Below are 14,453 nucleotides of genomic sequence, written 5' to 3'. Positions count from 1 at the left end.
ACATATTATTACAAAATATGTTACCTTTACATTCATAATTATATCTAGAGATATTGGCTTGCCTCTTGCTCACATTTTAGAGTACACTAAACACTCTCAGGTCAGTAGAAATGGATTTATCTGGTTATCTTTATAGCATCTCATAATATAAGCAAAAGCTAACTCAGTCACACATCCAGGCACGCTTTCTAAACAATTTAGACGTTTGAAGAGGTGCTAATATTCCACTGCGCCTATTTTTTTGGCAACAACATAGTCCATTTCGGTTTTCTGGTCCTGTCCCTTCAAGGTTTGGGGCAGCACCGGCCACTCACACATACCTCCTACCTGGACCTTTTCAGAGCAAGAGAAATGCATCCAGATGTGTCTGGATGATTTTAGGCTCCGCTTTATCTTTACCTGTTGATTCAGCCCTTTTTAAGCACAAGAAGGTGAATTTAGTGAATGGAAACAATGATGGCAAAAAAATCTCTCTCGAAACCATGCAGGCTCTTTCACCTTTCCCTGCACGCTTGGGACTGCTCTGCGTTTGTGGAAAGTGCTTAGAGGTGCGATCCTGAAGTCACGCCTGCTTGCATTTACTGTAATTAACCCCACAGTTACCCCGGGATCGCTGCTCAGTGGCTGGCTTTTCCCCATGTAAGAACATGCCTTAACTGTGCTTTTTCTTTTTTAACTTCTATCGGCCAATGTAGAAAAACCACTCTTTACCCGGGATGCATCCCAGCTGAAGGGAACATTTCTCAGCACCACACTGAAAAAGAGCAACATGGGGTTTGGATTTACCATCATTGGTGGAGATGAGCCTGATGAGTTTCTGCAGGTGAAAAGCGTGATTCCCGATGGGCCTGCAGCACAGGACGGAAAAATGGAAACGGGTAAGTTCCTTAATACTTTAGAAAATTGTTTTGCAACTTTTTTCCTAAGGCAAATATGAGGAGCTTCTTTCTGTGTTTTTAATTTGAAGGTCAAAGGTCACTTCACTTTAGGACGACCACAGATTATGTCTCCCCTAAATTTAATAATAATCAAATTGAAGTATTTCTGGAAACAACTTTAAATACCATTTTTGTCTCATTTTTCTGACTGCCCCTTCTATTTGCTGGATTCAGTGGACCCTTGAGATTGACACTTTTCTAATTTATTTCTGGAGTCCCTTCTCAGGGATGTGATTAACATTTCATACTTTTCTTGCTTATGTTCAGCTATTGATATTTTTAAAATCCGTATTAATCTTATAGTAGTCTCATGCTGAATTGCCCGGGTTAGTTATATTTAAATATGCACGCTCATCTCGTAGAAAAAATGTTAATGGTATTCATCTTTATATATCCCCATACAATGTTTTGATGTATAAGGTTTTTTTCTCTAGTCCTTATGAATGAATTTTCATATGCAGTTACTTGGATATCTGTCAAATTATAATCAAAATTCATTTAACATGGAAATGCAGAGGCAAATTGTTAAGGGCAAGAAAATATAAAATATGAAAGGTGCACAGAGACAGAGAAAAAAGTAATGAACTAAGTCTGATTTTGTAGTCTGAATTTAAATTCTCCTACCTGGTCCATGACTTGGAATTAGTCCCATAATTTATAAATACTATTTTCCTTGTCTGGAAAATAAAGAAGAAATCAAATTTGATCTGATTTAAATAATAATCAAATACTGATTTAAGAATTTTGGAGTATTGTTTTTGAAATGCCTTAGAAAATTACAAAGTGTAATAACTATATATCACCATTTCACACTTTTCCCAACATTGATATAATTTATGATGTTAACTTACTAAAGTCAATGGGTCCTAGAAGATACAGAAATTAGAGAATTACTTTTGAGGAAAAATTATGCCATTTGTACGCTCCATACATTTACAAATTGTTATTACGTGGTTTTTAAAGTGGTTTGTGTATGAAGAAACAACATAAAATTGAGACCTTCATCTGACATTTTTCATTTTAAAAGTGACTGTTTATTAAATGGTTCCTATAGAAAGAACATCTTTTCAAGGTCACCTAATGAGTATATTTGTCACTGCCAGTCACTAGTGAGTAATAATATATTTAATAGATGTTACATTTCCTTGAAAGTTGAGTAGAGTTTCAAAACTAACTAACCACATTTTTCAAATGCTACTGTTGTAAAAATCACGTGTACATAATTTTCTGCAAGTTAGAGAGTATCTAATTCTGCTGTTCATCTGGTGAGATTTTACTAGGCAACCACACTTTCATGTTGCCAAAAATCACAAAAAACATCAAATGACTCAATTAAAGATCATCCTATCACCTACAATTAGAATACGAGGAAATTGTGGATTTAATACTGACTTAGTAGAAGGAAAAGGATCCCCAATGCTTTTGAACTTCAGTGAAATATTTAACAAACCTATTTCTTTTCTTCTTGCATCAATACTTTTTTTATTGAAGTATAGTTGATTTACAATGCTGTGTTAATTTCTGCTGTACAGCAAAGTGATTCCATTATACATACATATATATATATATATATATATATATATATATATATATATATATATATATATATATATATATATATTCTTTTTTTATATTCTTTCCCATTATGGTTTATCATAGGATACTGAATATAGTTCTCTGTGTTATACAGTAGGACCTTGTTGTTTATCCATTCTATATATAATAGCTCACATCTGCTAACCCCAACCTCCCACTGCATCCCTCCCCCAACCCCCTGCCCCCTTGGCAACCACAAGTCTGTTCTTTATGTCCGTGATTCTGTTTCATAGATAGGTTCATTTGTGTCATATTTTAGATTCCACATATAAGTGATATCATATGGTATGTGTCTTTCTCTTTCTGACTTACTTCACTTAGTATGATGATCTCTAGTTGCATCCATGTTGCTGGAAATGGCATTATTTCGTTCTTTTTTATAGCTGAGTAGTATTCCATTGTGTATATATATACCACATCTTCTTTATCCATTCATCTGTCGATGGACATTTAGGTTGTTTCCATGTCTTGGCTATTGTGAATAGTGCTGCTGTCAACAGAGGGGTGCATGTATCTTGTTGAATTATAGTTTTGTCTGGATATATGCCCAGGAGTGGGATTGCTGGATCATATGGTAATTCTGTTTTTAGTTTTCTGAGGAACCTCCATACAGTTGTCCACAGTGATTGCACCAACTTACATTCCCACCAACAGTAGGAGGGTCTCCTTTTCTCCATACCCTCTCCAGCATTTGTTATTTGTAGAGTTTTTAATGATGGCCATTCTGACCTGTGTGAGGTGGTACCTCATTGTAGTTTTGATTTGCATTTCTCTAATAATTAGCAATGTTGAGTATCTTTTCATGTGCCTCTTTGGCTATCTGTATGTCTTCTTTGGAGAATGTCTCTTTAGGTCTTCTGCTCATTTTTTGATTGGATTGTTTGTTTTTTTGTTGTTGAGTTGTATGAGCTGTATGAAATTAAACACTTGTCAGTCGCTTTGGTTGCAAATATTTTCTCCCATTCTGTAGGTTGTCTTTGTTTTGTTTATGGTTTCCTTTGCTGTGCAAAAGCTTGTAAGTTTAATTAGGTCCCATTTGTTTATTTTTGTTTTTATTTCTATTGCCTTGGGAGACTGACCTAACAATTTATGTCAGAGAATGTTTTGCCTATGATCTCTTCTAGGAGTTTTATGGTGTCGTGTCTTCTATTTAAGTTGTTAAGCCATTTTGAGTTTATTTTTGTGCATGGTGAGAGGGTGTGTTCTAACTTCATTGGTTTACACGTGGCTGTCCAACTTTCCCAGCACCACTTGCTGAAGAGACTGTCTTTTTCCCATTGTATACTCTTGCCTCCTTTGTTGAAGATTAATTGACTGTAGGTGTGTGGGTTTATTTCTGTACTCTCTATTCTGTTCCATTGAGTCATATGTCTATTTTTGTGCCAGTACCATGCTGTTTTGATTACTGTAGCTTTGTAGTATTGTCTGAAGTCTGGGAGGGTTAGGCCTCCTGCTTTCTTCTTTTTCTTCAGGATTGCTTTGGCAATTCTGGGTCTTTTATGGTTCCATATGAATTTTAGGATTATTTGTTCTAGTTCTGTGAAAAATGTTATGGGTAATTTGATAGGGATTGTAATAAATCTGTAGATTGCTTTGGATAGTATAGCCATTTTAACAATATTAATCCTTCCAATCCAAGAGCATGGGATATCTTTCCATTTCTTTGAGTAATCTTCAGTTTCCCTTATTAATGTTTTATAGTTCTCAGCATATAAGTCTTTCACCTCCTTGGTCAGGTAACAAACCCATTTCTTCTCACAATAAAAAACCCAGTTATCTTTTTCTCTTGCCCAATCCACTATTCTGTGTTTCAAAACTAGAAAAGACTTCTTTCAGTGTAAACTTAAAAGACAAAATAAAATCAAAAGGTTTGCACAATAAGGTGTTTTTCCTTCTCACTCATTTTCCTAGTTTGCCACACTCACACAGTCTAAGTTAGCCTACTCAACAACAAAGTCAAAGCTTTATTTAGAATTTAGCAGATTTTCTGCATTTAAGATAATCACAGAACGGTCCTAATAGAAAGCAAGAACCTAGGATTTTATTCTGTTCACTGTCTCCTATTTATCCTTCTATTTATTCATTCAGCAAACACTTGTTAGGCTCCTTCCTTTCACAGTCATTGCTGTCCACCAGGACTACAAAGGTGGATATGACAAGGGCCAGGCTCTTGAGGAGTTTACATCCAGGAGGGGCTTTGGATATATAAACAAGTAATTGTAACACAGTATGAATAGGATGAGTCTGTAATAACCATGATGTCGGCACTAAGTCAGGAGAGTTGGGCAAGGGCACAACAGAATTTTTTTTTAAGTGTGTTTCTAACTATATAATTTTATTAGGCTTTTTAGGGATGATAATTTCTCTCATCAGAAAAGAAAATAAAATGTTGAAATCCACTGCTTATTAAATAGTCAAAAATATTGTGTTTATTTTTAATCATGATATCATTTAAAGTAAAATGTAAACATATTTCTGTAGCATTCCACAAGTTATAGTAGAGGGAATGGCTTCTCAGTTCAGTTCAGCAAATATTTAGTGAATACCCATATGTGCCATGCATTCTGATAATTACTTGGGATGCAAAAATGAGGAAACAAATGTTTCTATTCTTAAGAAGCTTACAGTATAGAAATAATGAGTGATATGTTAGAGAATATTTATAACAATGCAAATACAAATATGTACAAAGTCCAGAAATAGTACAGAGGAAAGGGGGGTCAATTCTATTGAGAAGAGCTTAGGGAAGGCCTCATAGAAGATGATGTCTGAGAGTTTTGAATGATGAATAGGCGTTTGCTGGGTGGACAAGTGAAGAAAGATAGAGGAAGAAGAAACAGCAATGTGCAAAAGCGCAGTAGTGGGAAATACCGAGGAAAACATTTATATGCCATCTCAGTGTAGGTTAATATTTTGCCTTCAGTGGGTGTTTATGTGAAGTATCAAGTAAGACGATAATTATAACTGATAAAGATGAACTCTTCAGGCTTGTGGCAAGCATCAAGGGACAGTATATATTCATATATCCTCAAACAGAAAACATAAATGCACGAATACCTATATATAAAACCTTTCTCATGTAAATTTTTAACCAGTTAGGCATAGAGATTTACTCTATGATTGATGTTTTCTTTACTTGTAAATCCCTAGAACCTAAAACAGTGCCAGGCAAATAGCAGTTACTCAATAAATACTTGTTGGCTGGTTGGATGGATGGATGGGTACACTTAGAAATTAAAAAGTGAAATTTGAATTAGCTGAATTCCTCTTTTCCAATATAACCTAGTCGATGCTAATCAGACCAATAGCTTACCATTAAAGCAAAAACAAAACATCTTTCCAGTTTCTGCATGAAATTTAAAAGACAAGTACACGTTAGGGACAAAATTAATTTCCTTTTTTGTAATGATTTCATCTATAAATGAACTTCAAGAGTTAACAAAAATAATAGACACTACAGATATAAACAATAAATCATTGATATTTAAAAGGCGAGCAATGTCATTTGACATTGAAATAATCATGAAAATATTTTAATCAACTTTTCTGGCTCTAGATTATCTCTAGTTTAGGCAAAGAGATTTCAATAGTTTGGACACAAAGAAAAATCCATTCTACTAAAGTTGACTTAGGGTCCTGTACTATAGAAACAAGGGTAGGGTGGTCCGTTCTCAGTCAGCACTGATTCTAGGAAGCAATGGAGACAGGAGAAATGGAGGACACTGTCCCCCCCCACCTGTTTTTTAACAACTAATTGAGCCAATCCCCAATGGTCCTATAATGTTCCAGAAGACACTTTCTTAGAAGAAATTACCATAGTGCCCAGAAACCTTCCGACTTCTGATTATTAAGGATTCACCACATCCCAGCAATCATTTGTAGACACCAGAGATCCTCATAACATTCTTTAAACTATTTTAAAAATCAAGATTGATGTAACAAGGCTTATGTAGAAACTGCAGAGTCTAAAACATACTTATCTATCATCCTTCCGTTAAAAAGCTTCCCTCGTTACATGGTGTTTCATGTTTCTCCCCAGGCTAATTTTTGAATCAAGGCTTATGGTTTTCAACAAATATAAGAGCAAGGAAAGTTGACCTATCCATGAGGTTCTCCTATAGATGGGTTGAATTATGAGGTCAGTCACCTCCCATTAGTTTTTATTTGCCCTCTTCTAATAGTTATTCACTTTATTAGTAAAATGGCAAGAAACTGGAAAGCCAACACCCTGACATTCTCTAGCTTCTGGCATTTCTCCATTTGAGCAGATTGATGTTATTGCTTTTACTGGTTGCTACCTCTTTATTAGCTTCTCTAAAAGGGACACAAGATTAACTTTGTCAGAATCACTTGGGGAGCTTTTTAAAGATGCAGATTTCTGTGCCCCTAGACCTGCTGATTCCAAGTTTCTTGAAGTAGTGCTGAGAATGTGCATTTATATACTTTTAAAAATGGTCAAAGCAATACACACACGGTAAAAAATAATAATAATAATAACATCAAAATATTTATAATGCATAAAAATTTCTCCTGTCCTGCCCTTGTTGTCTCAATTTAACAGTTCTAGACATGACCTATATTTACTTCCTCTCAGAAGAAATGAAGCTTTAACTCCCTTATTCCCCACTTGCCCTCCCCCATTCTCCCAATTGAGTTTTAAAACTACTTTTAGTAATATTCGTACAGGTTTTGCATTATCATGGCTTTGTAAATTTGTTCACTGACCCCAGCGCTCTATCATTAATACATTTTCTCCCTGTAAAGGGCTTTGTGGAGTTTTACTTTGTTTTTTTTTTTTTTTTTTTTTTGGCAATCTCTTTCTTAAAATGATACTTTTTTTTTCCCCAAAAGCACCATCATATTAGGTCCTTAGAGGGTCCTCCTTTTTCTGGGCATCTTTTGTCCTCATTCTCCTCTCTGGGCTGGTTGTACGGCTGACATTTGGGGACTTTCCATTATGTCTCTCCCAAGCAGAGCCCACTGTTATCCGTATCCGTATCCTCTTTTGTCATGGATGCTCATTTTACTAGAGCGTAGCCCTCAGATGTCTTTTGATCTTGGATTGTCTGTATGTAAAAGTGGAACACTGAAAAAGTTGCTTGGGACTTTTGTGTCTGTGGCGGAGTTTGAAGACTGGTCAAATTTAACCTGAGGTTACTAGGCAGGGGCAGAATATGAAAGTCTATTAAATAGGGTCCTTTTTTGGGAGACACCCTCATCTGTGACTTAGGGTAGGTGGTGAGAGTTCTGCATGCAGATGTAGCAGGGCAGATCCTCTGTATACTGGTACCCAATGTTTCCTAATCCCAAGGCTTTCTGCGATTCTGCAAAGCAATGGAGAGTCCATGTTTCCCTTTCCTCCATGTCCATGTTTCCCTTTTCTCCAAAAGCACACTAGAACAGGAATCAGGAAATTCTTTCTGTAAAGGGTCAAGGGGTAAATATTTTAGACTTCGTGGGCCAAGTGGTCTCTGTCACAGCTGTTTAACTCTGTCATCATGAAAGCAGCTAAGGATGGCACGTGAACAAGTGAGTATGGCTGTGCTTCAATAAAATCGTATTTACAGATACATGCAGCAGCAGGATTTGCTCCATGGGCCATAGTTTGCCAACCCCTGCTCTAGAATATACCTTCCAAAGCCATGATACATCAGTTATCATGCGTTTGTCCACATTCCATATTCTAAAATTCTCTTGAGCTGTCTTGTTTTATAAGGGCCCCTCTCTGTCAAAATGGCTCCTCTCCCCTTCTCTTCGTTGCTGTGGGTTTATTCATTTTAAAGTCTTTGTTAAAGGGGATAGCCATGTATGTTAGTCTGTCATGTTGAACTACAAGTCTTAGAATCTGCATTTTTACACCCACTGAAGTTTGAGAACCACCGCATGTAGTAGTAGCAAGAAGACTCCTTTCCCACTTACTGTACAGCTTGGCAAACATTCTCCGTCCTAGCCTGACCCTCTCTCAAACAAGCCTATGCTCAGAATTTCTTTGAAGAAGTGTTTATGAATATTCCTGGGGACTAACTTTTGGGGTAGAGTCTATGGCTATCTACTCAATAGAACAAAGCTAATTAATCTTTATGTTTATCTTTCATATCAGGCTAGGACATTGAACTATGTGCAATTTCTCATTCTTTGGGATTTTAGTACTCTTTGGGGTATTCTATCTCATGATTGCATTTTCTGACATTTTAGTTACCTTTTAGCTCTCTATGGAACAGCAAAGATTAACCTGGGGCCGTGAGTGCTGTGTGGACAGATGACCGCCCTACTCTCAACGTGACAGCTATTGCCCCTCTTAGGGCTGGCCCTTCAGTAATGAGTTTCCACTTAATGGTTACCCGGTGGTTTCCCACGCTGCCTTACCACAGAGTTCTTTGGTCCTCTCTAACCGTTATTAGCTCCTTAGCAGTTTGATGAAATCCTACACTTGTTAATTAACCATCTCCTGAGAAAAATCTATATGTATGAGAAAGCCCAAGAAGTAATTCAGAAGTGTCTTCTGTGTCATGTTTTCCCACCTCATAATCAACTTATACCCAGGGCAGGCTTCCTTTTGAATTTTGAGCACACACTGCCATGATCTCTCCCGTGACTCCTGTCTTACTGATTGGCTGCCTTATAAACACATCCGAGTGAATCAGCCGGTGCTTCATCACCACCCACCTCCACAAATAAGTGTTCACACTTAGGTCGTGTAAACCACTTAGACGGTTCTGTCAATTGCCGGAAGCAAATTAACTAATGTAATCTTTCTATTATTTGAAGTATCTGTTTAGTTTTCTAATGCCGCATTGCAAACCATGCCAAAACTCGGTGTTTTAAAAGCGCAGTCAAATGTTTGCTCAAGATTCCACTTTCTTGTCTGGGATGGGCTGGGTGTTTCTCATCCACCAGTCTCACATTGGGCGTGTTGTGCAGCTGCCACCATCAGGAGCTCCCCGGGGCTGGGATGTGCAAGGTGAGGCCTCAGCGGGGATGGGTAGGACTCCTCAGGGCTGGTGCAGCCTCTCCGTCTCCGTGCCGTCTCAACAGCAGCATGGCTGAACCAGTTTACATGGTGGCTTAGGGTTCCAAGAGAGCAAAAGGGAAAGCTGTCAAGCCTCTCAAGGCCTAGCCTGGAACTGGCACAGTGTTATCAAATCAAGTCACTCGTCAGGCCAGATAAAAGGCGAAGGAAACTAAGCGCCACATTTTGATGAGAGAAGTGGCAAAAAAAAAAAAAGTCCCTAGTCATCTTTTCATCTACTGCAGTATCCTTCCTATGGCTTCTTTGTTTCTGACTTCCTTGAGTTTGTTCAAAGTGCCCTGAGAAAATTATCTTTGACTTTCATGGGAATTCTACCTTCTCACAATCTCCTGGCACATGTTGATAATGTTTTTGCCTTCCAGGTCTCTATCGTGCTATGAATAAATAATAGTGAATCATAATACCACATCCAGAGATTATGAGCAGCAAAATCACCAGGCCTCTAGCTCTGTCTTTCTAATAAAAATAAAGGAAGTGGTTGCAGCAATTCAGTTTGAAAGATCTTCAAAATATTCATAGTCAAATCCAAGTTAGATAATTTTCTAAAGATCCCTTGATATTAACGTCATTTTTGCCTTTTTAGACGTTTATGAGCTTTAGATGCTTCCGAAAACATCTTGTGCTCTATAAAAGCCAGAAAACGGAACTGAATTTCTAGCCAGCTGACCAATACTAATATCTCCAGTAGAGAAGAAATAAACTGTGCTTGTGTAGCTTGTCACAGTATATTTATTCTTGGTTCTTTCCAAACACACCTAAGTTTCAGAACCTCGCTTCATTTTGTTGAAATACCTAACATCCCCACTGCTAGTGATGTATCCTTCAGATCAATAACAGGACACCTCAGAGCGAGGGTGAGAGCCACACTAAACACTTTCTATCCACTGTTCTTCTTCCATGACGATATGTAGGTGATACAGATGCCAGAGTCGACAAAATACTTGATTTTGGCTACAAACCAAACCACTTGAAAGGATTAAAAAATTTGTTGCGCCAGTTCTTAAAATTATGCTATGCTTCATCAATAACTCATTTAGTTTTTTAAAAAGAGACCTTTGTAACCCAAATAAATGCTATTACAGTACCTCTATTTTTTGCACATTTCTGTCTTTTTTCTCTTTGTAAATGCCTATACAGTGCTGTTTATGCCATCTTCATGTAAAATCACAGTCTAGATAAAAGCTCACTTGAGAAGGAATAACTACTATACAAGTCCTATCCTAGTTCTCATCTGTGCCCCAGGATTAAGAACTTCATTCCCATTTTAACACAGATGTAGCAAAGTTTGCTGCTTTAATTTTTTTTTTCTAGTTTCAGTATTGATATCCATTTGGATAAGTCAAATGGTAATTGAGTTACAATATTCATGACCACTGTACCTATTAACATCATGACAGTCAATGCACTTAAATGTGCTTTTGTCACTATTATTTGTAAGTTATTCTGCACAGAAGCCTTACATTAATTTGCAGTACAGGTTCACTGGCCCTCCTAGGAGCTAAAGGAGAAAGTGGGTGAGGCCTCCACTCAGCCTAAGAGCAGAGCTCAGAATGGTGCTAGATGTTGTAACACCAGGGATGTTGTTTAGAGCACCCTTACTGGATACGAAGTTGGCATTTTCAGAATCTGAACGCTTATTATTTAAGTTTAATGGAAATGGACTGGAGATTATAGGGTTAACATTTTTCATGCCTGCTCCCTGGAGAAGGTTGTTGGTTGTCAGCATATTTATTAGGGAAAGGTGTTCAGCTTAACTTAGATGCACTTGAAATAAAGGTATTATCTAAATGCAATTAAGAAGTTTTTATCATTTTAACTTTTTAGGTCTGAGGCCAGATAACCAATACCCTTACTTATAAATGAACCAAAAAGTATCCAAATAGATACAGAAATTTACCAGACTCTGGTGTCTGCGTTAGCATATGCATTCTCATAGACAATGTCAGATTCATTCAGTTCCTGCTAATCTCTCTCCCTTCACTAATGGAACTGCGCCTTTGGTTCATCAGGAAACAACCTGCTTTTTTATAAAAGGTGCTTATTTTTATCCACCCCCTCCCCCAAGTGAATTGTAATCTCTCATTATTTACTACCCTCCCCCGACCCACCTGACTATAAGCTCTCTGAGGTCAGGGCCTGTGTCTGACTTGATCATTAACAAATCCCCAAGGCTTACTTCACTACCATGTATACAGCAGATATTCAACTTGTTGATTGCACAGTGGAATCAGTCTGTGAAGCACTGATGTGCTTACATGGATTACTGTGGAGGCGTGAGATGTGCTGTAATATCATAGATTCCTCTGTGGTTATTTATGCTCCCTTTAGAGAATCATCTAAGGCTTTTCTTTGTCTAGTTTAACCAAACAATTCATTAGACGAATTATTTACATTTAAAGTACTTAGAATAGGACACAACATATGGGATCACTCAAAATTAGTGGCAATTATTAATATATCTATGAGACTCTTTTCCACAAATTTGAAGGAAGCCTTAGCATTCTGGGAATGATAGGTACATGAAAATATCTATGAGCATCTTAGGCTTTCCCCCTTTGGACCCTGGGAGTAAAATGATTCTGCGTTGAACACTTAACAAAACAACCCTTGCCTCTTTAAATAGTTTTTGATTTAAAGGAGATAATCAGAAAAATTTCAGAATCGTGGTGCCATGTTGATGACCCTTATGTTGTTGATAGACTGGCAGCTGACATAGGACCTTCAACTTCTTATGTGTGCACATGCCACTGACAATTAGGCTGGGTGTCTTTTAGGTATGCATTGGATTCTAAGCCATCTGCTAGACACTTTTAGAAAAGTCAGTAACTTAATCTTCATTTGTTTAATGATGGGTCCTCATTTTTTTTTTAATTAGTTAATTAATTAATTTAATTTTTAGCTGTGTTGGGTCTTCGTTTCTGTGCGAGGGCTTTCTCCAGTTGCGGCAAGCGGGGGCCGCTCTTCATCGCGGTGCGCGGGCCTCTCACTATCGCGGCCTCTCTTGTTGTGGAGCACAGGCTCCAGACGCGCAGTCTCAGTAATTGTGGCTCACGGGCCTAGTTGCTCCGCGGCATGTGGGATCTTCCCAGACCAGGGCTCGAACCCGTGTCCCCTGCATTGGCAGGCAGATTCTCAACCACTGCGCCACCAGGGAAGCCTGGTCCTCATTTTTTGATATTATAACCCCTTTGAAAATAAAAGCATGTCAATCCTGAATCACAACAAATAAAAAGAAAAGTCTAAGGAGGGTAAGATAGTTGGAAAATGTTTAAGGCAAGGTAAATGTTTCTGTTGAGAGGATAATACTTCCTGAATTAAATAGCTATATAGGGTGTTGGTGCATATTCCTACAGATTGTCACGTAGGCTTGTAAATGCTCAGTGAAGAGTTTGATTATAGATACACACACATATATATCATCATCTACAGATATATGTGCAATGTGAGAAAAAGAGGCAAGAAATATGTCTTTCATTGTTTCATCAGCTAAGTCTTAGATCTAGTTCATAATTATGAATCTCTTAGCATTCTAAACCAGAAGACGTCACTGAAGTCAATAGGAGATAAATTACCATGCAGACCTTTGTTTATAAGTGTAATTCTGCTGGTTCTTACAAGCTGCCAGTGAAATTAGAGATGGAGTGTGCTGGAGTCTGCAAATATCAAAACTGCTACAGCTGCAGAAACCTTATTCCTGTATCCAGTGTAATTATGTGCCTCTCACATGCTCCAGCTGAGGATTTGCATGAACTGACAAGAGCACACACGGTAAATCTTGCGTCATCATCTGAGTTACTACTTTGTTCGAAAATCCTACTCTGTAAGGTGAATTTTGCATTTCTTAATGGTGAAAACTATTGTCAAAACGGAAAACATTTCACCACGTATATGAGATATTGACAAAAGAAGTGGGAACTTTGTTTTGTGAAAGCAAGATTAATAACCTAGAACTGTCTTTCTCCGTATCAACACCTTTGTATTCCCTCTCTCTTTGTTTTAAAGTGTTGTGTCCTGAAATTTTCACTCCTCTTGCTTCTTTCTTGTTTTTCTTTCCTATTTTCTCACCGGAAAAAAAAAAAGAATACTGGATATATTTTCTTCTATTTCTCATAACAGAATGAAAATTTTTGCCATTAAAAAAAAATGACTTAGATTGTCACATCTCTAAATTTATTATGAAGCACTTAATATACTTTTTTAATTTAATTTTTATTTTATATAGGAGTATAGGTGATTTACAATGTTGTGTTAGTTTCAGGTGTACAGCAAAGTGACTCAGTTATACATATACATATATCCATTCTTTTTCAGATATTTTTCCCGTATAGATTATTACAGAATATTGAGTAGAGTTCCCTGTGCTATACAGTAGGTCCTTGTTGATTATCTGTTCTATATATAGTAGTGTGTATATGTAAATATACTTTTAAGCATGGTGATAGACAAACTATATCGCAGCACTGGCATTTTTTCAGAGCAGTTTCTCATGGACTTGTATAAAACTGTAATCCTGGATTAGCACATAAAAGCTTTGAAGTGTTACAGTAATGAGATTAAAGTGTGTATGTGGGGGGGGTGTTTGTGCGGTGTGGTGTTTTTGTGTGTGTGTGTGCGGTATGTGTGGTAGGAGTGGGCTGGGGGGGGGGGCGTTAGATGCAGCAAGAGCCAAGAGCCGGGTTTACAAGAATCCATCCTGTGTGCAGGGAACGTTCCTGGAAAACAAGGTGCCAGGACTTTCTGGTCATTGACATTCGCTTACAGGCTACATCGGTGGTGACAGGTGTAATCTCAGAATTTACAAAGTAAAACCTCAAGTACAAATTAAAAGATATGGAATTGTTTTCAGTGTTTTTCATCAAAGCCGAGTCCTTGAGAATTTTTTTTTAACA

The 14,453-nt window shown here is 37.4% G+C and overlaps 1 protein-coding gene across 3 annotated transcripts in view; it reads left to right on the top strand.

The window, feature by feature from the left end:
- Positions 1-14,453, top strand: part of MAGI2 (membrane associated guanylate kinase, WW and PDZ domain containing 2) — a 1,349,206-nt gene that overhangs the window by 1,039,092 nt on the left and 295,661 nt on the right. For all 3 annotated transcript variants that reach the window (XM_068550445.1, XM_068550444.1, XM_068550443.1), the window contains exon 9: positions 696-878. In XM_068550445.1, the coding sequence (XP_068406546.1) occupies positions 696-878 (183 nt within the window). The remainder of the gene's footprint in view (positions 1-695; positions 879-14,453) is intronic.

The sequence above is a fragment of the Eschrichtius robustus genome, chromosome 8 (assembly GCF_028021215.1).
Source record: "Eschrichtius robustus isolate mEscRob2 chromosome 8, mEscRob2.pri, whole genome shotgun sequence".
Classification (NCBI taxonomy): Eukaryota; Metazoa; Chordata; class Mammalia; order Artiodactyla; family Eschrichtiidae; genus Eschrichtius; species Eschrichtius robustus.
This window is presented reverse-complemented; position numbering and strand designations above follow the sequence as displayed.